The following is a 22,318-nucleotide window of genomic DNA, read 5'->3' on the forward strand; positions in this document are numbered from 1 at the left end:
AAACATTGAAATTAATTCTGACAAAGGTGTGGATGTTTCTGACCATGAGGAAAAATGCAAGACCCTTGTAAATGTTGATATTTATGATGATGAGGAAAAGTGCGAGGCACTGGTAAATGTCAATCAGTTAGTTTCTGTGGGTGACCATAAGCCTAATGATGGACCTGAAGGTAATGTGGACATGCGTGCTGATAACCCTGAAACATGGGATGTGGTGGGTAATGATGTGGTAGACACAGCTGAGCTAAAAGCTGCAGTTGAATTAGGCCTCCTACAGTTTCAGGAGGGAAGTCTGGGAAGGGAAACTTTAAATGGCTTATCTTCCCCAAGGGAAAACTTGAAGGAAGTGGAATATGTAAAGAGGTCCCCTGACATAAAAACATCTGAAGTGCAAGACAATCGGTCTGTCCTTCAGAAGGAGAGTAGGACATTGCAGTTGTCTGAGAATGTCAGTGACCAAAGGAAGCATGCAGTGTACGGGGGGAAACAAGCAGAGTTAAGTTTGGTCAGTAAGAGGATGCATGTACATAGAATGCAGAGAGGGACTACGGGAACCCCAATAAAAGAGCCCACACTTTTTGTGTGTAAAAGCGTGACCCCTTCAAAGGTAAAGGGAAACCGGCGGTTGAGAGTGCAGCGTAGCTTTAATGTTATCCGACACCTAAAACTCAGGCGTCAACCTCATCCTCAGAAAGGTACTAAGTTTTGGAAATTCCTTAATGGGAAGGTGACTTGGGTGGCCCCAAGGAAAATAGAGAGGCAACGCTTTTGGAAGCGTACCCGTAAAAAGGCACAGCGTCTTTATAGGGCCCAAGTCCGTGTGCTAGGAGAACACAGGGAAAGTCGCCTCATAAGACAGGAAGGAAAGTTTCCCTTTGAAAGCAAGGTCAGTCAGGAATGGGCTCATATGGGTGAAGGCTGGCACAGAGGTGCCAAATTAAAGAGTTTGGGCTTGTGTGTTCTGCCCCCTACGGGATCAAAACAAAGGGGGGGGATATGTGGCAGTACGGTATCCTGCCACGGTGGAAATCACGATGGAGATCCAGGATTCTCAACTATACAGGTTGAGGGGCTCCAGGCAGATCTCATAATGCAGAGGAAACTGGTCTATCAGTTTCCTCTTTGGTTTGTAAAGCCTGTTTTGGGACCTGTAGCCTGGAGATTTCTTAGAGATTTGGGAGGGCTCCACCCCGGCAGACAGGAGTCAGGAGGGCTCCACCCCGGCAGACGGAGTCAGGAGGGCTCCACCCGGCAAACGGAGTCAGGAGGGCTCCAGCCTGGCAGACGGGAGGTCTCTGCCTTGGAGGCAGGTGGAAGCCAGACTAGCTGTGTGCTAGTGGTCATAATTTGGGAAGAGTCTGCAGGAGACTGATAGTGAGCTGTGTAGCTGAAAGAGCCAGAAGGCTGAATTTGTTTGATCGTGGATACCCCTGTGTGGGAAGCATTTGTGTTATGTGAACTTTCTTTTAAATAAAATTGGGCAAAAAGGCCCTTAAAGAAGCGAGTTGCTGTGTGCTTTAACGAGAAGAGCTCTACCACTTGAAGCGAGTTCCCACACTGGTAATTCTAGTATTTGTCAGAAAGAAGTAAAAAATGTCATATTATACACTCCTTTTAGGAATATAATATTGATGTGCAAGAGTATTACTGTGATAGAACATGAGCTGCTCAGCTAATTAGAGCATGTATTTTAAAATAAAACAGTAAATCAGTCTCTGCAACTGATATGCTATATATTAATTTCTAGGCCCCAATAATGTTGCCAGTAATGCCAGCACAGCAGCACAAAGACAACTTTTTTTCTTTTTTGAAACTGCCATGGTTTTAGGCACACACAATATGAGTTGGCATGTTTTAAAAGGAAACTAGAAGATGATATTTTATGTAATTTTTTTTGCTATGCAGTAGTTATGGTGGTATTTGGTATATAGATATGTGGATTTTCTTGTAATGTTGACCCACGCATTATGTTATAGTATTATCATCCTCATGAATAGACAGCTGAAGTAAAACAAATTATAAAAAGCCAGCAGTCATCTAGAGCAAATGTTATGTCCAGTCTACGGAGACTGATAAACTTGTATGCTTGCATAGGAGCAAGGTTGCTGATGCCTCATGCCCACCAATGTATGGAGCCTCAGGCTCCAGTGACACATTCAATGCCCTGTTTTCACTCTCCCCTTACATACAGACCCCCACTTTGCTCATCTTCTGAGGTTGCATCAATTAGGCCCCATTCACATTATCGCATAGTAGGAACAAGCGTTACTGCTACATGATTTTGACACAGGATGTCTCCCAGCATATTTTATGAAAAGAGGCTTGTAGGCCTGAGTAAAACGATGGGTTGGCAATGAGAGGGGTCATGGGTCTGGGGATAGAGGAGAAGCATAAAAAGCAAAAACACTAGGATTTTTTAACTGGAGCAAATACCCTTAATTACTGCCTAATTCTTTAGATCTCCAGCCAGGATGTATGTGATCAATGGCTTACTGGTGAACAATGGTTACCAGAGCTTACCAGGAAAACTTCCACCCATTCTTACTTCAAATGGGAATTCTACACTTTTTGCTGCAAAATGATCCATTATAGAAACAGAAAAAATATTACATGTAAGTAGTCCAGGCACAAACATAAAGGAAGTCTTTCAGAAGAAAATAGAGTGTCATTACCAATCCTTCCCTGAAAAAGCTAGTTGTATATCATGCTGTTTTTTCATCTTCAGTTACTGACCTGAATCAAGTATAGATTTGGGATAAGTAAATGTGCAAGATTTGGGGAGTGTTCAAGATGGGGACAGGAGCGGACGTGTGAGAGAGGAGCTCCTCTGCTGTATGATTATTTTCTCTGTGATTTTGGTGCAGCCCTGGGCGCTAACTGTTCTGCTACCCCCGGGAACTCCTCCAGATGATGACAAGAGGTACACAGCAGATAGGGACCCAATGCACAATGAATACAGTGAGTGAGTCTCCGGAGGCAGTTTCACAACTAGGCTATGCGGTCAACATGGCAGCCCAAACTGAGGCCGCCGAGCAGGCAGTTTCTGGCTCTAATGCAAGCGATTACGGGCTGCCAGTCTACCTTAACTACTAAAAATAGACTCTCTCCAGATGGATATTGGCCTTATTAGGAGGAACTTGAAGAAGCTTCGTACCTGGCTATCGGAAACTGTGCGTCGCCTTGGGGATTCTGAAGACACGGTCTGAGAGCACTCTGCACAACTTTATACCCTCTGTACTAAGGTGAAATACCTGAAGTCTAGAGCTGAGGACGCAGAAAACTGGAAACTGAGAAATAATCTTCGTATTATTGGCCTACCGTAGGGGGCCTAGGGCCAGGATCCGGCAGCTTTGTCAGAACAGCTGCTGCGCACTCTACTCTCTCAAGCATAATTTTCTCCATACTTGTCAGTTTAAAAGGGCCCATAGAATGCCATCAAATCGGAGTCCCCCTGGTGCGCCTCCCCGCATCTTCATTCTACGTCTCCTTAATTTCCGAGAGTGGGATATAGCTCTTCAGCAAGCAAGGAAACAACAAACACTCTGCCATGAAATCGCTAAGTTGATTATTTTCCCAGACTGTTCAGTGGAGACACAGAGGCTGCAACACTCTTTTGACCAGGTGAAGCTGGCTCTATCCATCAGAAGGGGCTCAAATATAGTATGCTTTTCCCTGCGAGACTCCGGACACAAGAAGGTAATTCTGTTCAGTTCTTTACTTCCCCTGACTTGAGACGCTACCCAAACCGTAAGCCTTCAGCATGGGGGCCTGGGTGGTTTGTGCTACCCGCCTAAGCCTCTGGCCTTAATCCATATGGCTTCTGTCCAGATACCTGCTGGATCCACGGTCTCCATACCCCGTTGGCAGATGAGGGCCGTATTTGCTTGATGTTACTGGTTGACAGCTTACCATACCCTGGCCAGTTCATCCCTCATGGACCTACCTGATTGCAGTTGTTGCGGGGGCCACATGGATCCTGCCCTCGGCTGGTATCGCAGATTCTGTACATTGATAACCAGGAAGCCGCTGCCTACAATAATATGCTGCCTTTAGACGGTGGCGTATTTGCCTTGAAGTTTTTTGCATTGTTACCCACTGATTTACTGCACTACCTGTATTTGTTTGCAACTAAGTATGGTGCCCTCGATTTGTACAAGAGACTTCCCACTTTCTTTAGCTGTATCAATATGTTTGGGGATTGGCCTCAGTGGCACCATTTTTCTTCTTCTTTGTAACTAAGAATTGTGCCCTCAAACCCTTTCTAATACCTCTAGAGTCTTTGCAGTTTCTCCTTTTGGATTACAAGTGGAATCTCCTACTCTACTTACATCTTGAACAACTTTCCTCACTACGCTGTCTTCTGGCTCATGGCCCCCTTTCAGTGTTATATCGGTGTTATACCATGTTACTGTTTGGGGATGAAGCACGCAACGTTTGGGGCAGTGATGCGGGGTGGGTGAGGGAGGGGATATTTTGTACAGTTGGTTTTTGTTTTAGTTAATTGTTCTTGGTCTGGTGTATGTTGCTCCCTGATGGGCAATTGTGCAGTACTGATGCTCTATGGCACTTTTTGAGTATAATACATGATTTGTGGGCCAGATATTTTTCACTCCTTATGGGGTCTAGCAGATGGAGTAACCATATTATTTATATAAGTGGTTTCTCATGACGCCAATGACGTTAATTTCCTGGAATGTCCGAGGTCTAAATGCAAAAGTTAAATGCTCATTGGTATTCAAATACCTTCAAACCTATAAACCTCATATCTGTATTTTACAGGAGACCCACTTGATGGGCAGTTGGATCCTAAGTCTTAAGAAACCCTGGGTGGGGCATTACTGCCATCCTATGCTAGTGTTGTTTGTATATTAATTCATAAAACTATGGCCTTTGTGCTGCTGGACCATCATTTGAGTAAATACGTGATTATACATGGTATGATTGATAGCGTTGCCATGGTTATAGTTGAACTATATCTGCCTCCCTCGGCCAGTGTTTCCATACTTGCTAAAATAATCCAAATTATTGCTTTGTACCCTACAGACCGTATTCTCCTTGCTGGTGACTGTAATATTCCCCCTAGCACGATTCTGGACAAACTCACGCCAGATGCGGCCTCTGAATCTATCCAGATGAGCAGAATCCTTTGATGTGATCTCTGGCGTTGGAAACACCCGGCTAGTAGGAGATATACATGTCACTCAGCTACTTATGTCACACTCACTCATATATTACTGCTAGGCTACCTACAATCCAGGAGGTCTCTATCCTTCCACGGATATCTCTGATCATGTTTCATTGCTTTTGCACTTTTCAGTGGCAGGAATTTCCCACAGGAGATGACACTATGGCGGTTATCCAGGTACTGAATTGAGGAGGAGAAGGTCAAACCTCAGCTCCTTGGTGAGATCTCTGACAACTAGAATCGCAATCTTGGGACAGCCTCCCCTGAAATAGTGTGGGATGCTTTCAAAGCCTTTAATAGAGGACAGTACCAGCTTCATATTTCCGCCGCCCATCATGACTCCCAGTCTGCTTTAATTGCTGTGGAGGCCCATGCCCAGGCACTTGAGGCCCAATCTTCATCTTCCCAAGATAGGACTATTCATCAAAGTATGGTGGTTGCTTTTATAGAGGTATCCCTTCTTCGAGTGGAGACCTCCCGTAAGATTCTTCTACATCAGTTCCAGTGGGTGTTTGATCAGGGGAACAAAACATTAGCATGGCTTTCCAAGGATCACACCCCTGTATATCATATATCAACTATTCAAGCTGAGGATGGTAGGTTGCTGACATATCCAGGTTTAATTAATGCTCACTTTGCCTCCTATTATAGTCAACTGTACTTTTTCTTGAGTGCATTACTCTCCTGAACAATTATGTCAATATCTGTAGGCCCTTGACTTCCCAGAACTTGTGCGAGTGCTAGAACCAAATTGGATGCCCCCATAACGCTGGATGAGGTTAGGAGAGCCTTGACCGCTCTCCACATGGGAAAAACACCTGGGATAGATGGATTACCCACAGAATTCTAGAGAACCTATGCAAATGTACTTCCACATTGTTACAAAACTCTTAAATATGCGCTTGTTGAAAATGCTCTTCCATCTTCTATGTCGGAAGCCATAATAGTGGTGGTCCCTAAGCCGGGTGAGGACCCGTCCCCGATCTCACTCCTTAAAGTTGATGCCAAAGTACTGACTAAGGTATTAGCTAATCTTTTAAATACGGTAATTGGGGACCAATCTGGGTTTATGCCAGGTAAATGGACAGATATTAATCTTCGTCGCCTGTATATGGTTATGGCAGGAGCCGGCTCTGATGCTCACCCTAGGGTAATGGCCTCTTTTGATGTAGAAAAGGCCTTAGATTTTGCAGAATGGGAATATATATGGATGTTTCTGCAGAGATTCGGATTTGGGCCTAACTTTGTGACATGGGTTAAACTTCTCATCCTAGAGCTAGAGTGCGAACCAATGGACTGCTCTCGCCTTTCTTCCCCCTGTTTAGAGGTACAAGGCAAAGTTGCCCTCTGTCCCCAGGATTGTTTGCTTTAGCTTTTGAGCCCATGTCAATTCTTTTATGTAGCTCAGAGTCTGTACGGGGCATAGTTGTAGACCCTGTTACCGAAAAAGTGTCTTTGTATGCTGATAATGCTCTACTGTTTTTAAAAGACACGGATCCTTCCTTAGAGGCAGCCCTATCTCTCATTGATTGGTTTGAAGAATTTTCTGGTATACGAGTAAATTGGGACATGTCAGTCTTGTTCCTGTTGACCCCAGCACTTTCCTACACATGATTTGGTCCTGCTCTAAACTACAATCCTACTAACAGGGTGTGTTGGTAGATATTAATACTATTCTAGATCTTCGTCTACCCTTAGACTTGCTCCTGCTGGTTATGGGAGGTCAGTTGGATGTTTCCTTCCATCAAAGGTGCTTCCTCTTTTATGCAGCATTCTATGTGTGAAAGCTTAGATTTAAGTGGAAGTCCTCTGAGCCACCCATGATTCAGCAGTGGAGAACTATGGTGAACCAGGTGCTTCCGCTGTACAAATTGATTTATATATATTGGCCTAAAAAAGTTAATAAGATCTGGGGTCCTTGGGTGGAGGCTAGGAACTTGTCGTTATGATGCTAAATGCCTATTCTCCTTCCTCTACCCTATTTCCTGAATGGTGTTTCTAGCTCTGTGTGAACATCTTGTTTAAACAAGAACAATGGGTGCAATGTATTTGGGATCCATGCCTCTCTGCAAGTGGTGTTTTGCCCTTATTTCCACTGAACACTTTTTCTTAACTGTATGATATTGTTTTCTTGACTCTCCTCTCTCTCCGCTCACACCCTTCCCTGTCCTCTCTCTCTCCCCTCCTCCTTTCCCCTCCTCATTTATCCGAGGTTTGAATTGAGTGTTTGTTTTCCTTGCTGTGCACCTAAGTTTTTGTATGAGGTTATACAGCTCCTTGTCATGGACTATTCTACTGTTTTAATTGCTGTATCAGAGAAGTATCTATGCCCACAATTGCATATGCTGCTGTTTATGTACCATATTACTTTTACGTACCTTTTGCCCTATGTACCGAGCAGACCTTTTTGAATTTTGTATTGTTTTCTACTTTTATGAAAAATTCAAATATAGCTGTTAAAAAAAAATGTGCAAGATTCAAGACCCTAATAAGTAGTTGTGCAAGATTTGACCCTCGTTTTTCAAAATACAAAACATTGCAAACAAATGTCATTTTAAATTTAGATTGCACTGAAGTCAAAAGGCAACCATTATCAATGGTTGCTTTTGGCCCTTTAGAGGGCTCTTAGACAAGTTATTGTCACTGGATGACAATTGCTTGTCTAACAGTTCCCCAACAGCTGTGAGGGAGGTTTTCTAATACAAAAAATGAGAAAAAAAATGATATCAGGGGGACATTTCATATGGCTTCAAGGGCAACATGGGACATACACAAATCCTTTTAAACACAGATTTGTGAGGCATCAAGCTCTGTGATGCAACTACATGTGGTTTAGCATGCAGCCAGTGCCCAATTTGCTGATAGTATTGAAATAACTTATCTGCTGCCGACAGTTGATGCAGATCAGTTGATGCAGATCACAATGCTACTGTCAGTAGGTGAGAAAGTGCTGAGGCTTTTGGGATTTACCAATGCCCTCCTCCTGTGCTTGTGTGTCTGTGGTGCAAGATACTAATTGATGCTGACTCCTTGCCGGTGAGACAACCTCCTGCCTCTTCCATCACACCACTACTCTCCCACTTCCATCTGTCCCTCAGAGCTGTCCTTCTCTTCCCTCATGGCACCCAAGTATAGTCTCATCATTTTATAACTGGTTCTTCCTCACTGGAGTCCAAAGTGTCTGCATCTGCTTCCATGGCTGATGCTTTTGCATGGTTGCTGACCCCTGCCTGGAGTGTGACTTCTACAGGAACTCTGACAGGCACTGACCTCCCCTTTCCTGCTCTGCTCAGCCTTCTATCTTCTGCCTTCTGCCACTTCCAATCCTTTCCCTGAGAACAAAGGCCAAAATCTTCTCATCACTATGATCATAATGCACTGCCGCCTCTTGCATCACCTCCTAAAACACGCCAGAAATGAATGGCGATTATGTTGGTTTTTCTTAGCCAGTGTGAAGGAGCCTGGTGGGATTAGCAGAGGAGGGCCTATCATCAATGCTGGCTGAATATTGGCTACTTTGAGTCGGGGAGGAGGTAGATGATGCAGGCTAAAGGTATTTATGCCAAGACAATTGCTAAGCCAGTATAGGTCAGTCACTCTGACCAACAAATTGTAGACATGGCAGGCCTCAGTCGTGTGCAGCCCCACCATTGATTACATGCGCTGGACCAGCTTGAAAAAATGATTTTCCCCTACTACTACCATGCCCACTGCATATGCATTTAGGTCTTCTTCCCATTTTGTGTGTATACATCCCTTAATTTTATTTGTTGCTATGGGGAATAGAGGGGCACAAAGAATGTGCAGTGATGGTGCATACACTGTTTTTTTTTTTTTTTTTTTTTTTTTTACAAGACTCTCCAAAAATACAAAAACACTAAACTATTACCCTAAAAGAAAAAACGCTATATTTTATACCTTCTTTTTTTTCTTTTTACTTTTTTCCTGCTGTGAAGCTGTTTACTAGAGTCAAAAGGGTGTGCAAAATATTAATAGAAGGCAAAAAAATATGATGAACATCATTTCAATTGACACTGACAACTTTTGGATTATAGAAATTTTGGTCAAACTTGTGTCTGGCCTGAATTTGACCTTTCTGACACTCATTTGCTTCATGTTTTTTTTTCCTGGCTGTTTGACTCAGAAGCACAGAATCCAGAGACAGCCAGATAATTATCATTTTCAAAAAAGGTCAGTAATGGTAGTTCATATTTACCTCTCAATTAAAATTTAGTGGATTCTGCCAGTGCTATGTGCTGGAAATGGTGCTGTTGGCAAAAGTGGTAAAAATGTGAGCAGGCCCTTATAATGAATGAAAGATTGTCATTTTTATTTCACTTTTTTTAATGGAACTAGTACTGTGACTTTTGTGTGTAAAATTTAATTTTCTTTTGAGGTAGATGGACTATAAGACTTGTAGATCCTCACTAGCAGAAAATTACATTTTCTATGGTCCTGGTCTCACTGGGGTTTATTTACTAAAGTTGGAGAGTGCAGAATTGGGTGCACTTCTGCATAGTAACCAATCAGCTTTCAGGTTTTATTGCCAAAGCTTAGTTGACCAAACTGAGGTTAGAAGCTGATTGCCTACGATGCACAGCTGCACCAGATTCTGAGTGAACCAATTTTAGTAAATCTACACCACTATTCTGCTAATTTTGGGCTCTAACATGACTTCTTTCTTTAAAATGCAGGATTATTCCCTTCTAAAATATTGATATTTAAATGCATCTATACCCAATAGTATAGGATAATATTACCATAATGATATGTAAAATGTACAAGTGTCTAGTGTCCAAATTAACATAGCCTTTCACTACTTATTCCATGTTTTTCTTATCTTAGGTTGTGTCAGGCGGCTGTGAGACTCGTGAAATCCCATTGCTAAGAAATGGTCTTGGGCAGCTTGGCTTCAACGCAGATTCAGGGGGGTTTGTAACTGAAGTAGAGAGATTTAGCATGGCTGAAACTGTAGGACTTTGTCCTGGGGCAAGGTTGGTAGCCATCTGTGGTCAACCATTTTGCTCATTGACCCCCGAGGATGTTCGTACACTGTTTATTCGTGCAAAGAAGGTAACTGTGACGACTCTGCCTTCAGATGAAGCTGGGAAGCCTCGCAGGTAATACGGCATACAAGCAAAGTGGTTAGTAGCATGGCTGCCAATCTGTTAAGTTGACTAAGATGTCTCTTGGTTTTATCTATAGGAGTTTCTCTGAGTTGTATGTGAGGTCTCTGCAAGAACAGAGAATCATGAGGCCATCAGAAGGAGACGCTGAAGAGAAGGAAGAAATTATTCCAAGAAAAACAGATTCTGCTCCAGCAGCTCAGAACATTCTTCGGACCCTCTCTGTACAGGAGGAAAGGACTGACTTTAGGTAGAATACTATTTTTATCACTGTTACACCATTGTGAATAGAAAATATTTAATATATGTGTCAGAGTATCTCAGGAAATGTATTTTTGATTTTTAATTTTAAAGAAAATCTTACTAACTTCGTATAATCAAGCGTTTTTTCTACAGTGAAGTTCCATCAAGCAGAAGGTAGGGTCAAAGTGTTTTTACTTTAATGATACATAAATAATCTTTTCTAGGTTCCCTTTGGAATGAGGAAAGAGAAGTAAAATGTATGCTGATATATGCAAAAGGTCTGATAACAGCATCAGGATACATAGATCCTAAAACCAGCTTGTGGGTGTCAGTGGGAGAAATAGTACCCTTTGTTGATCACAGTAACTGAAATGATCCCCATTGTTGATGTCAATAGGAGGAATAGTGTGTTGCAGCAGTAGGAGGAAAAGTGCTGTAAGAGCTAAATAAAGCAAGCAAAGGACTGCATCCAGCCCCCAGGCGGCAGTTTGGAGACCACTGTCCTAGAGCACACTGAATTGTGAAACACGACATATGAAACCTTGCATATTAAACTTCAATGCAGTTCCTATGTATAATTACCTCTTTAAAGGTGCATTGATGTGACAAGATAAACACATTTTTGGTTGTGTGCAAGTGTGTGTTTTTATTTTATCTTGTCATGATCCATAAATCTGTGATTTCTACCCTAGGCTTACCTTCACGTCACACAGCCTCTCCTTTCCAGCCCTTTGCACTCTCTTTGGTTGACTTTTACATTACTGAGAGCTTCAAATGTATTAACATGATGTTCATTGTAAGATGTACAAATAATAAAACACATACTTTTATTAGGTTCAGTAATGATGATTTGGCTCCTCCTGATATTATTCCTCAGCCAGACCCATCAAGAGATGAAGTGGTGAGTTTCTCATCTATTTTTTTCTCATTATTGTTCTATGAACTGAGTTACTAAAGTAAATGCATTTGTTACCAGTGTTTCCTTGAAATACATTGTCTTAGTGATGGTTGTGTAATGGATTGCTTCTTCCGATTTCCAGCTTCACTGAACTAAACTGTTTTTTTTATATGCCCTAGATTATGTATGACACTTTTGAGAAGTCCATAGATGAGGTGTTGGAAACAGATGTGGTTCTTCCAGAGGAGGAAAGCATTGCACCTGCATCTTCTCAGGAACATGTTACTAGCAGTAATATATGTTTATATATCATATCTTTTCTCAGTGAGAATACAAAATCTAATTAATTAGGCAGTGTACCACATGTCAAAAAGATCAGCAGATTCATCAATCTCTGCTTATACTTTTCGTTATCATACACTTAGTTTGAATTACTTAAATTAGATAAAAAGCCCTGATTGCACAGTATTGCAACCTGTTTTCCTCTTGGATATACATAAACAAGTGAATCTACTTAGATTAAATTGAAGTTCACTATATAGGCATAATTTGTTAGTTTCTTTTTGAATATAAAAAGGCCAAAGGCAACCATTCACATTGCAGGCTTTGACAGAAAAAGCAATTGTCCAGCTTGCAGACTTCATAGTAATTCTGGGACATTGACTGAGGGATTCACTGCCTTGGATGCAGGGAGCGCTGGCATTTTTTTGTTTTGTTTTTGCTACAGATGTTTAATTTTGACATCTTAATGTCACCCAATATAAAACTGACATCCTGGAGTGTTAATTGTAAATGCACAAGGGTGTAGAATTTTGTGCTCCATAATTGCTCAGAACATGCTTTAGTGGGAAAGAGTACAAGGACTCTTAGTGAGCAAGCTTGTTTGAGGAAACACATACTAAACTGCAGTACCTTATAACTGCAGTGCTCATGATGTAGGCTGTAGTGACACCAAAGGACTGAGAGCCCAGCAGATAACACTCAAAGCTGGTGATTGTAGTTATTGGCATTAATCACATGACAAAGCAATGTTGCTTCCCTTTGTCCCTTATTGTTAAGGAGAAGAGACAGATGGTCAGCTACACTGTGATCAATCAAACCATAATTGACTGAAAGAAAGAAAAATGTCATCGCCATCTGACCTTCAAGGCACAAATTGCCCAATTTATGAAGCTGTTAAAGAGCTATTAGGATTTGTATTAGAAATCTGGTTTAGGCATTTGTATTAATCCTTCACAAAGATGAAGATTCAGCTAAGTACTTATTTTGTTATAATGTGGATTCTTTTATTATAATAATTAATATTATACAGGATTTATATAGCACCAAGAGCGTGCACAGAGCTGTACAGTTACAATACAATAAAATACAAGTGGGTTAAGAGGGTCCTGCTCATAAGAACCTACAATCTATTGCTGTATTTAATTACAAATTGAGTGTAAACTGTATATTGTAGCTTCTAAATTGTTCTGACTTTTTGGTTAGCCCTAGTGTGATAAGGAGTACTAGGCCGAGTTCTTCTCAGTTATGGTGACCTATGGTGACCTTTGTACTACATTATTTATTTATTTCAGGTACTTATATAGCGCCGTCAATTTACGCAGCACTTTACATATATATTGTATATTCACATCAGTCCCTAACCCTCAAGGGGCGTACAATCTAAGGTCCCTAACTCACATCCATACATACACATATTAGGGCCAATTTAGACAGGAGCCAATTAACCTACCAGCACGTCTTTGGAGAGTGGGAGGAAACCGGAGTACCCAGAGGAAACCCACGCAGGCACAGGGAGAACATGCAAACTCCAGGCAGGTGGTGCCGTGGTCGGGATTTGAACCAGCGACCCTAGTACTGCCAAGCTACATTACAAATTAGTGTAAGGTTCTGATGACAGTGTTGAACAATTAACACTTCAAAGTAATCAGAAGAGAAAAACAGTAATTTTGGTTAATTCTATGTAATTTTGCAACTCTCTTGTATAGGCACTCATATAGATGAAAACATCACTGGGTTTCAATAGTGAGGGCAATGAAATATGGTTTAAACAACCGCACTCAATACCAACAAGGGAGGCTATATTAAAAATCTGGTGTAAGTGAATGCAGTGAGACTGTGGGAATATTAACAGGTAGAATCACAGTAAAGCTTTTATTGATTTCAGGAAGACTAGTCTGTTGCCAACATGTTTCAATGGACAATCTTCATTATGGATATAGAGTAAAAATGATTGTGCATTTATAAAGCTGCTGGGTGCAGTCAGCCCAGGTGGTGCTTGTGACGATCGTGGCGTCAGACCCCAGCCCTTCTCACTAAACTCGTGACCGAAGGACTAGCCAATCTAAAACCGCGCTGTCACGTGCATAACAATGCCACGCCCAGCTGCACCCAGCTAATGGACCACAACCTGTGTGCCGGCAGCCTGGGAGCGATTGTTACTGGGTTAGGTTAATTACGCCATTAACCCTTCACACTGCCACCACCTCCTTTTTGTACAGAGAAAGAGGAAACTCTGCAATATCAGCAATAACACTATGATGTTTGAATAATCGTCGGTATACCACTGTCACCGCAGGCAGAGATATACCGAAGTTTAAAACACACACACAGTAGCGCTCTTCAGAGGCAGGGGTGCTTAGTTTGCATTAAAGAGCTTTAGAAACAGTTCAACACTTTCAGAAAGTAAGATTTATTACTAAAAGGTCAAAAGGGTGCAATAAAAATATTTACAGAAAAATATGTAGCCAATATATATATATATATATATATATATATATATATATATATATAAAAATATACAGAGAACAATAGCACAGCAAAGAGATAACAGAAAGACGTTTAGAGGGATAAAGTACTTGCTGTCAGCCTTGGGTTAAGCAGATCAGGTTTCAGAGCCAAAAGGGTCTAATCTCCCTTTTAATAGTTCCGCTATTAAAAGGGAGATTCTTCAACTTCAACTCAGCTTAACTTAACTTCAAGTATCACAGCCTTTATGTAGGAACTCAGCGGGGTGTCTCCCTGAAGCAGAGAACCAATCGCCTCATTTGGGCGGGTGTGGCAGGCGGAGACCCAAGCTATGACCGAAAATCCCTCCTAGCTTATATTATGGTTCATAACTTACCCTGGATACATATAACATTCTATCCACGAGTAGATTAATACGCAGAATCTTCTGCTGACCTTCTAAATATGAAATATGAGATACCTGCTTGAATGGTTAAGGAGATATAATTTTCTGCTCTCCTGTATATGCCAGCTAGGGGGTGTAATATACCAGGCGACTTGTCTTAAAGTGAGCCATCCGAATATGTGCTCCATGTTTATGTAATTATGTCCTATTTGAAGATATAAAATTATAGGGAAAAGTGAGTTTTTAAATGTAAGTCTGTTTTTACGACTACCTGGAATGTCTTTGAAGCTCCCTGAGAGCTGGTTTATGGTTTTACGATCCCTTCTCCAGCAAGAGTCTCGCAGACATAGGGGCACCAGCTAGTAAGGTCTATAGCCATGACGCCCTCCATATGAGCTTGCTGCCTGTGATCTCTGTCATCATCCAGACCACATGTCACTCAACAGAGAGGAAAGGTGGATATCAGAGGAATCTGATTTGGGAGAGAGAGATACAAAATGGAGGGGTTTGGAGCAAAATGGATGACCGCCTCCATCTCTGTGTGCATCATTGCTACAGTGCTGAATGCCTGTTTTTAATATCCTATGTTATTACACTTTTAGTGTAAAAACCTGTTTATTAATACTGTCTGTGTCCCTGTTGGGGAGTTTTACCATCCTGTCTATTCCAGTGCCAGTTACCAAGAAAGAAAGTGAAGTTCCCAAAGAAAGTTCAAGAAAGTTCCCGAAAATAACACATTGCTTAGGGCCAGGTTCCCTTAAAGTGTTACTAAACCTACAACAGTAAAATCAGTCTGTATATGCAGTAAAACATGCTTGTTTTACTCATGGTGGAACCTAAAGGGTTAATCCGCTGCATTGTGTAAAAACACTGTTTGATCCTGTCTTCTCTGATCCTCCCCTTCTGCCAGTGCAGCTCTCTTATCTCTTGATCAGACATATTGGAGTCACTCTGCACATGCTCAGTTTGATGCGAATTGCTAGAGATGTTTTTTTTTTCTTGGAAGAGTGCACAGAGCCAATCCGCACTCTCCAGACAGAGGTCAGGGGTTCTGCATCCTCCTACAGGAGAATGAAAATCCTCCTACAAGTTGTAACCAATGCTTTACTGGACACTGATAGAGGTCACAAGACTGCTATATACTGCTAATGAGAAAAGGTATTTAGCAGTTTGTATTTACTAAAATATTTGCATTTCCATGTTCTGTGTACTGTGGGAAACCAAATATAGTGAATGCAGGGTCCTAGGTTTAGTAAACCAGAGCTAGAACATTTCACATGCATCACAATGCAGATTGTTCATATCCGTGTGTTGCAGTGTACTACAACACAGGTGAATTTGTAGTGCGTTGGAGTACAATTAAAAATACAGTATATGGTACTGCAACTCATTGCACTGCATTTGATGTGTTACAGCACGTTGTAGTAACACATGTAAAAAATAGTGCATTTCAGCGCACAATACCACAATTAACTACTGTAATTGGATCCTAACAGAAGGTATGACGTATTTACAAGCATTAAGGCTTTAGTACTATACAGCAAAGCTGATCATTTAAACATTTAAATATGAAATTTAGTTATATAAGAGGAGTTAAAGGATAGTATGGCCTGTACTGTAGAATATTGTTGTATATTATGCATTTTGTATTGTGCACCAACCCTATTTTCATTTTATTGGCATTAACAAAAATGAAAATCTGACCCAAACCTTTTGAAACTGCACCTTATTAAGCTGCATCTATGTATTTTTTTTAAGTAGATGTAAACCCAAACATCTAATGACATTTAGTTTTCGAATGAACTGTGTAGCACTAACCCTCATTTTTTTTAATTAAAATACTCTTTCACCCTTTTTAAAAAAGCGCATCGTGTTCACCTTACTATGAGGACAAAGTTCCTGATAGTGACAACAGTATATGGTGCCTGCGCAGTGTTAGTGAGGCCACTTGTAGTCTCTACCCGGTGCACACGTAACAGGGAGCTCACACAGGAGCACAATTGGCTATTTATACAAGGGACCTTTATGACAAGGATGAACAAGGGACCTTTATGACAGGATCTCCAGGTGTTTTTTCAATAAAATCTACAGAATTAAAAAAAAAAGGAACTTAATTTAACACATTAAAGCATATATGAGATTCTAGTGTTTGGGTTTAGATCAACTTAACCCACTTCAAGTCCGGACACTTTCACCCCCTTTCAGTCCAGGCCAATTTTCAGCTTACAGTGCTATCACACTTTGAATGACAATTGCGTGGTCATGCAACACTGTACCCATATGAATTTTTTAGCATCTTTTTGAGACAGGTAAAACTTTATTTTGGTGGTATTTATTCACCACTGGGATTTTAATTTTTGTTGCTATATAAATGAAAAAGTCCCAAAATTTTTAAAAAAAGTGTTTTTCATATAAAATTGTGAAAATCAATAATCCTTCTTCATAAATCTTGGCCAAAATGTATTCATCTATCTTTTTAGTAAAAAGAAAAATAACCCAAATTAGTTTACAACCAAAATTAGAATGTTTCAAATTTTTTTGTTATTTTTTTATATATTATTATTTATGTTTTTTGTGTTTTTTTTAATATACTGTCACCCTAGCAGTACAGTGTCACCATAGTGTCACTGTACTACTTGGAGGTGATGAAGATTTTTTTTTTTTTCTTTTTTTACAGTGGATGCTTTTACACCCATAATGGCGGTAAAAGCAATCATTTCTCCTCTCTGGCTGCATTCTTGCAGCCATTTAGAAATACTGTGAGAGCTGTGATTGGTCACAGCTTGTCACATGGTACAAGGCTGTTGTGAATAGCCTTGTACCATGTGACCTCTGTGATCATTCACAGAATTCACAAGTAGTAAACAATGATGTCAGGAAGTGACATCTTGTTTACTACTATTCATGTGATCAGTGATTGGCCAATCAGTGATCACATGAATCGGAACCTCACACAGAGCTTCCGTACAGCGATCGGTGTTCCCAGGGAGTGTGCACAGATTAGAAACATCCTCCTGCTCCGGCAGCACTCCCGGCCAGTCGTTTATGTACATGGGCCGGACGGGAAGTGGTTAATGAGCTGCATTAAACTGGCATTCCAGAATCTCTTGGTCTGAATTTTTTTTTTCATTTTCAGCATTTTCACCAGCTCCCCAATCTCTTGAAGATGAATGGAAGAGCATCTCTGATCTTACTCTAGCCTGCAACAGTATCCTGGAAGCCATGTCTAAAGAAGGTATCCTTTGCCGGAAATGTTGGTGAAGTTGGCTTTGCTGTATTTGACATGGAGAACTCTGATTACCTGATATACGATTTTTAAAGCTGGCCTTACATGACTCTTTTTTTTTTTTTTTTTTTGTTTCTTTGTTTGTTTCAATCAGTCAGTGGGCCGAACGAAAACAAAAATGAACAGATTCCACCATCCACACAAATGAAATGGATGGAGGAATTTTCCCTGCTGGGACATTGTGTTCTGACAACTGGACTCTCCACTTTCAGAATACAATGGTCAGCAGCTGCAGTCTGTTTTCCAGAAGTCGAACTAATGATCGATTTCTGTTGAACTGTCAAACCTTAAAATCTCAGGGACCCCCTTGACAGAAATGATTATACTACAGCCCAAATAACATATCATGATCAGTAAGTTGTAGACAGTATTTTGAAAAATATGCAATGTGGTGTCCTAGAGTATTTTACATCCAAGGCAGATATATATTTTTTAACTCTTGCTGTTGCTGACAAATATATTTCACTAATAAAACTGAAATTAAATGCATTATAATAACAGGAGGGAAAGCAGACAGTGAAAATTGTCCCTTTATGTTAGTGAATACCCCTTGCATTGCTGGCCAGTGAAAAAATTGCCTCCTTGCTTTGGTGGTCAGTGTAGGTGGAAGATCAATTTCCAATGCTCATTGCTTGGAACCCTTAGTAACCTCAGGGGGAAGCCTATTCCACAGCGCCCTGGTTGAAATAGGCTGGTGTAAGTGCCTATGCCAACAGGCTTTGAGCTTATGTTGATTAAATCAGTTTGATAACCATTGATATACTTGTGAGATTATTCAGAATTCATTGACAGATACATTTGACCCACAGTTGATCTCATTCTGAACTGCATTTTATCTGCCTAAAGCTGGTTTTGCATTGGTATAGACTTGTACGTGCATGAAAAACCCTTTGAACACGAACAAAAGTCTGTCAACACAGGTTCTAAATGTAATTATATCTTATTGAAAAGCACTTTCTTGATGCATCAGGCCCACTGTGTGTGTCTCCTTACATAAAGGGATTGATTTACTTAGGAGAATTCACACTTGTCCACTTTTGCTAGATGTGTCTACCATTTAATCAACAAAAATGCTACAAAATGCAATGTCAATGAAAATTTTGCCAGTGAACTCACATTAATGCATATGAATGCACATTCACATGTGTTGAGGTACGTTATGACATGTTAAAAGTGTAATGCAAAGTGCTTTGCAATGCAAATTACAACAGCAATTTCAAGGACAAAATCAGAAAAGTATGAATGAGCCATAAAAGAGTAGAGACTGTTTACTTATTAATTTGCTATTAGCCTCTTGTAATCCCCTATACATCAGAGCTCAAACATTGGAAGACAGGGCAGCCTTCTGAGTCAATCTGGTATGTTGAAAGGCACTTGTACTGTCAAAGGACATGCTTAAAGAAGAGAAGAGAGTGAGCAGAGGGATGACTGATGCTTCTCCTTCATTGCCCAATCACAGGCTGGGGGCAGGTAGCTGACCTAACTGTATTGCATTGCTGCAGCAGCGAAAAGTCAGGTCACCAGTTTTGTTTTGCTGTCTACTAAGGCTGTCTAAGGCTTCATGTACACGAGCCGCTCCTAAACTCGAGTTTAGGAGCTTTTGGCATTTTTTTGCCAAAGCTCCTAAACTCAACTCCATAAAAGCTTATGTGTCCATGTACACATAGGCTTTTAGCAGAGTTTAGGATCTGCCGTGTTTAGGTGAGGTTAAACCTTCCTCTCCTGGACACGGAAAAATCGCGTTCAGGATAGGAACGTTTTGACCACCGACCGCGGAAAGATGCAAAACGTGGCAACTGTGATTTTGCCACGATTTGCGGTTTCCCACGGGCATCGGTCAGGGTAGGCTCATGTACACAGAGCCTAAATCTTAGGAACAGATGGACAGAAATACAATTATTTTAGCAAACAAAACTTCCCCTATATATGCATTTCAAATGTGTTTTAGCTTTTTGTCTGGAGTTCACTTTAAAAAAAAAATATAGGTTTGTTTAAGTGTTTCCATAGCACAGTGGACTTTATGTTTAGCATTAAAAGGTTGATAAGTCATCCCTATGGATTTTGTATTCTAGAAATCAGCAGAAATATTCCAGCCTGCTACATTTTTTTTTTCTGTTAGTCATTTTCATTACATACGCTATCAGACTGTTAATATCTATACCACACAACTTGACTCTGCTAGCGGGTATATTTGGATTCTAAAAGTTGAATTGTACAAAGAAAATGTACAAAACACAGTAATTAATACTGATATATCAGATTTTTGTTTGTTGAAATGACTGAAAGATGACTACTGAGTAGTTGCTAAGGTCTACTGCTAAAATAAAAAGTAAAAATACTGGAAAGAACAGTACAAAATATTACAAATTAATTCATATTACAACCTGTCCATACAAGATTAAATTTAATGAACAAGTTTTATTAGATCGGATTTTAATTATAAAATATATGCAAACAAGTATACTTAAATAAATATTTTGTACCTTGTATTAGTGGGAAAATGCCAGCAAGATATTTAGTGTGATATTTTTGTATTTGATTTGTGTTTTTACAGAACAGGTTCAAGCAATCAAAAATGATCTTGGACCTCCCAGCTCTGTGGCAACCGCATCTGGGTAAGAAGAAAATCACTGTATGTCGCAGGAGGATTGTAGTTTTGACCTGTGTAAAGTACACCTTCCTGAGAGAAATATAGAGGCTGTAATTGCTGACCTCTTCTAAAAATGCTGGTTTATTGGCTGTTATTACAGCTATTTTCATTTATTATCTGAATCACTAACCTATAACAAGAATGCAATTAACGACTTTCAACTTACAGTTTTCTCTGACTTTTTGATTTGCATGCTTTTTTTTAAGGCAACAGATCTGATTTACTAATGAATATGAGCATACACTGACACATCAATTAAGCACAAACAACCAAATTATATTACTGTTTGTGCGCACACATGTGTGCATGGACACACATGCACAGGTTACAGGACCAATATGCATAATTTATCTGAAAACATGATTTTCTATGGAATGTACAATCAAGCATCCAAATATACTAGTTAAATCATGTCATGCCTAAATTAAAACCCTTTTCTAATGTTTAACAGCTACTAACATATTTAAATATGCATGCATTGTAGGACAAAATTCACCTTAACTGCACACTGCTATGATTAAAAAAATATTGTAAAAAACATTGTAATAAGGTCTCATCCTGCAGATGAGCCACCCATGGATGCACCACCTTTTGGCTAATGCTCACTATGCTTGACATTTCATCTCAGCCTTTATTCTCCTTTTCTTGCCTGCAGTAGTTGAACTCCACCTCATGGTCAAAGCCCAGGTCCATTTGCAGCCCTGAGAGGGTACCGGATCCGCCTGCAAAGGCAATCTCCTCTGGTGATATACTGTAGATACATTGCTATCATGCAAAACAGAGCTTCTCCTTCTGTTGCAGGTCACAGGGTACCAAGGCAGTGCTGTAGTGTCTCTTAACAGTTGATTCCTGATGATCCCTCCAAACATGAGCCACTTTGACTATTCACTCCTGTAGGCCATTCATGTTCCTTGTTAACCTCCCCAGTGCTGACTTCTAACCAGTGACTAAAACCTTGATCATTACTATCACCCTAATTCTAACCTAACCAAATTAAGTGACCCCAACAGTTCTGCATTTCTGTTCACAATACTTTGTAGCTCAGGGGTGTCAAACTGGTGACCCTCCAGCTGTTGTGAAACTACAAGTCCCATCATGCCTCTGCCTTTTGGAGTCATGCTTGTAACTGTCAGTCTTGCAATGCCTCATGGGACTTGTAGTTTGGCAACAGCTGGAGGGACGTCCGTTTGACACCTGTGTTGTAGCTTCACTGACTGCCCTCACCTTGGCTTGGCTAGCAAGTTCTCTACTTTTATTCTTGGTAAGTTGCACATGCCCTCCCTGTTGTAAATTTTAATTCCCAAATAAGACAAGCAGGTAGTTGAATATATTGTTTTCTCAGGGGCCACAGGTACCCCAAATTATTTGAATACAGACAGTTCTTAGCAGGATGCCACACTTGCCTGTCTCCCCTTCCTTATTAGCAGGCTATCATCTAAAAAGTGTACAACTCTATCCACCTTGTTTCTGTGTCCTCATAAATCCACAGAAAATTGTCCATTGCCAGTTTGCAACCTGTAGACTTCCAGATGTTCTGGTGTAAGACCAGTAGCCTAAATATAGATTATTTTGGCAAATTCAGCATTCCTTTCTGCATCTTTCAATTCCAGTTACATAGTTGCAAAGTTAGTCTGGCTGTAAAAAGACAAAAGTCCATCCAGTTACACCATAAAAAAAAAAAAAAATTATAATCCTATACCTACTGTTTATCCAGAGGAAGTAAAAAAAAACCCAGCAAAGCATGATCCAATTTGCTGGGGAAAAAAATTCCTTTCTGATCCCCCAAGAGGCAATCGG

The 22,318-nt window shown here is 40.5% G+C and overlaps 1 protein-coding gene across 4 annotated transcripts in view; it reads left to right on the forward strand.

Annotated features, from left to right (window-relative positions):
• Positions 1 to 22,318, forward strand: part of SIPA1 (signal-induced proliferation-associated 1) — a 151,538-nt gene that overhangs the window by 118,591 nt on the left and 10,629 nt on the right. For 2 of the 4 annotated variants that reach the window (XM_089656543.1, XM_089656542.1), the window contains exons 8-13: positions 10,031 to 10,305; positions 10,391 to 10,561; positions 11,389 to 11,455; positions 11,632 to 11,743; positions 17,722 to 17,820; positions 20,426 to 20,486. In XM_089656543.1, the coding sequence (XP_089512669.1) occupies positions 10,031 to 10,305; positions 10,391 to 10,561; positions 11,389 to 11,455; positions 11,632 to 11,743; positions 17,722 to 17,820; positions 20,426 to 20,486 (785 nt within the window). The remainder of the gene's footprint in view (positions 1 to 10,030; positions 10,306 to 10,390; positions 10,562 to 11,388; positions 11,456 to 11,631; positions 11,744 to 17,721; positions 17,821 to 20,425; positions 20,487 to 22,318) is intronic. The other 2 variants (XM_089656544.1, XM_089656545.1) reach the window with 1 other exon arrangement.

The sequence above is a fragment of the Staurois parvus genome, unplaced genomic scaffold, assembly GCF_062004578.1.
Source record: "Staurois parvus isolate SC_StPar_1 unplaced genomic scaffold, SC_StPar_1.0 ptg000916l, whole genome shotgun sequence".
Lineage (NCBI taxonomy): Eukaryota > Metazoa > Chordata > Amphibia > Anura > Ranidae > Staurois > Staurois parvus.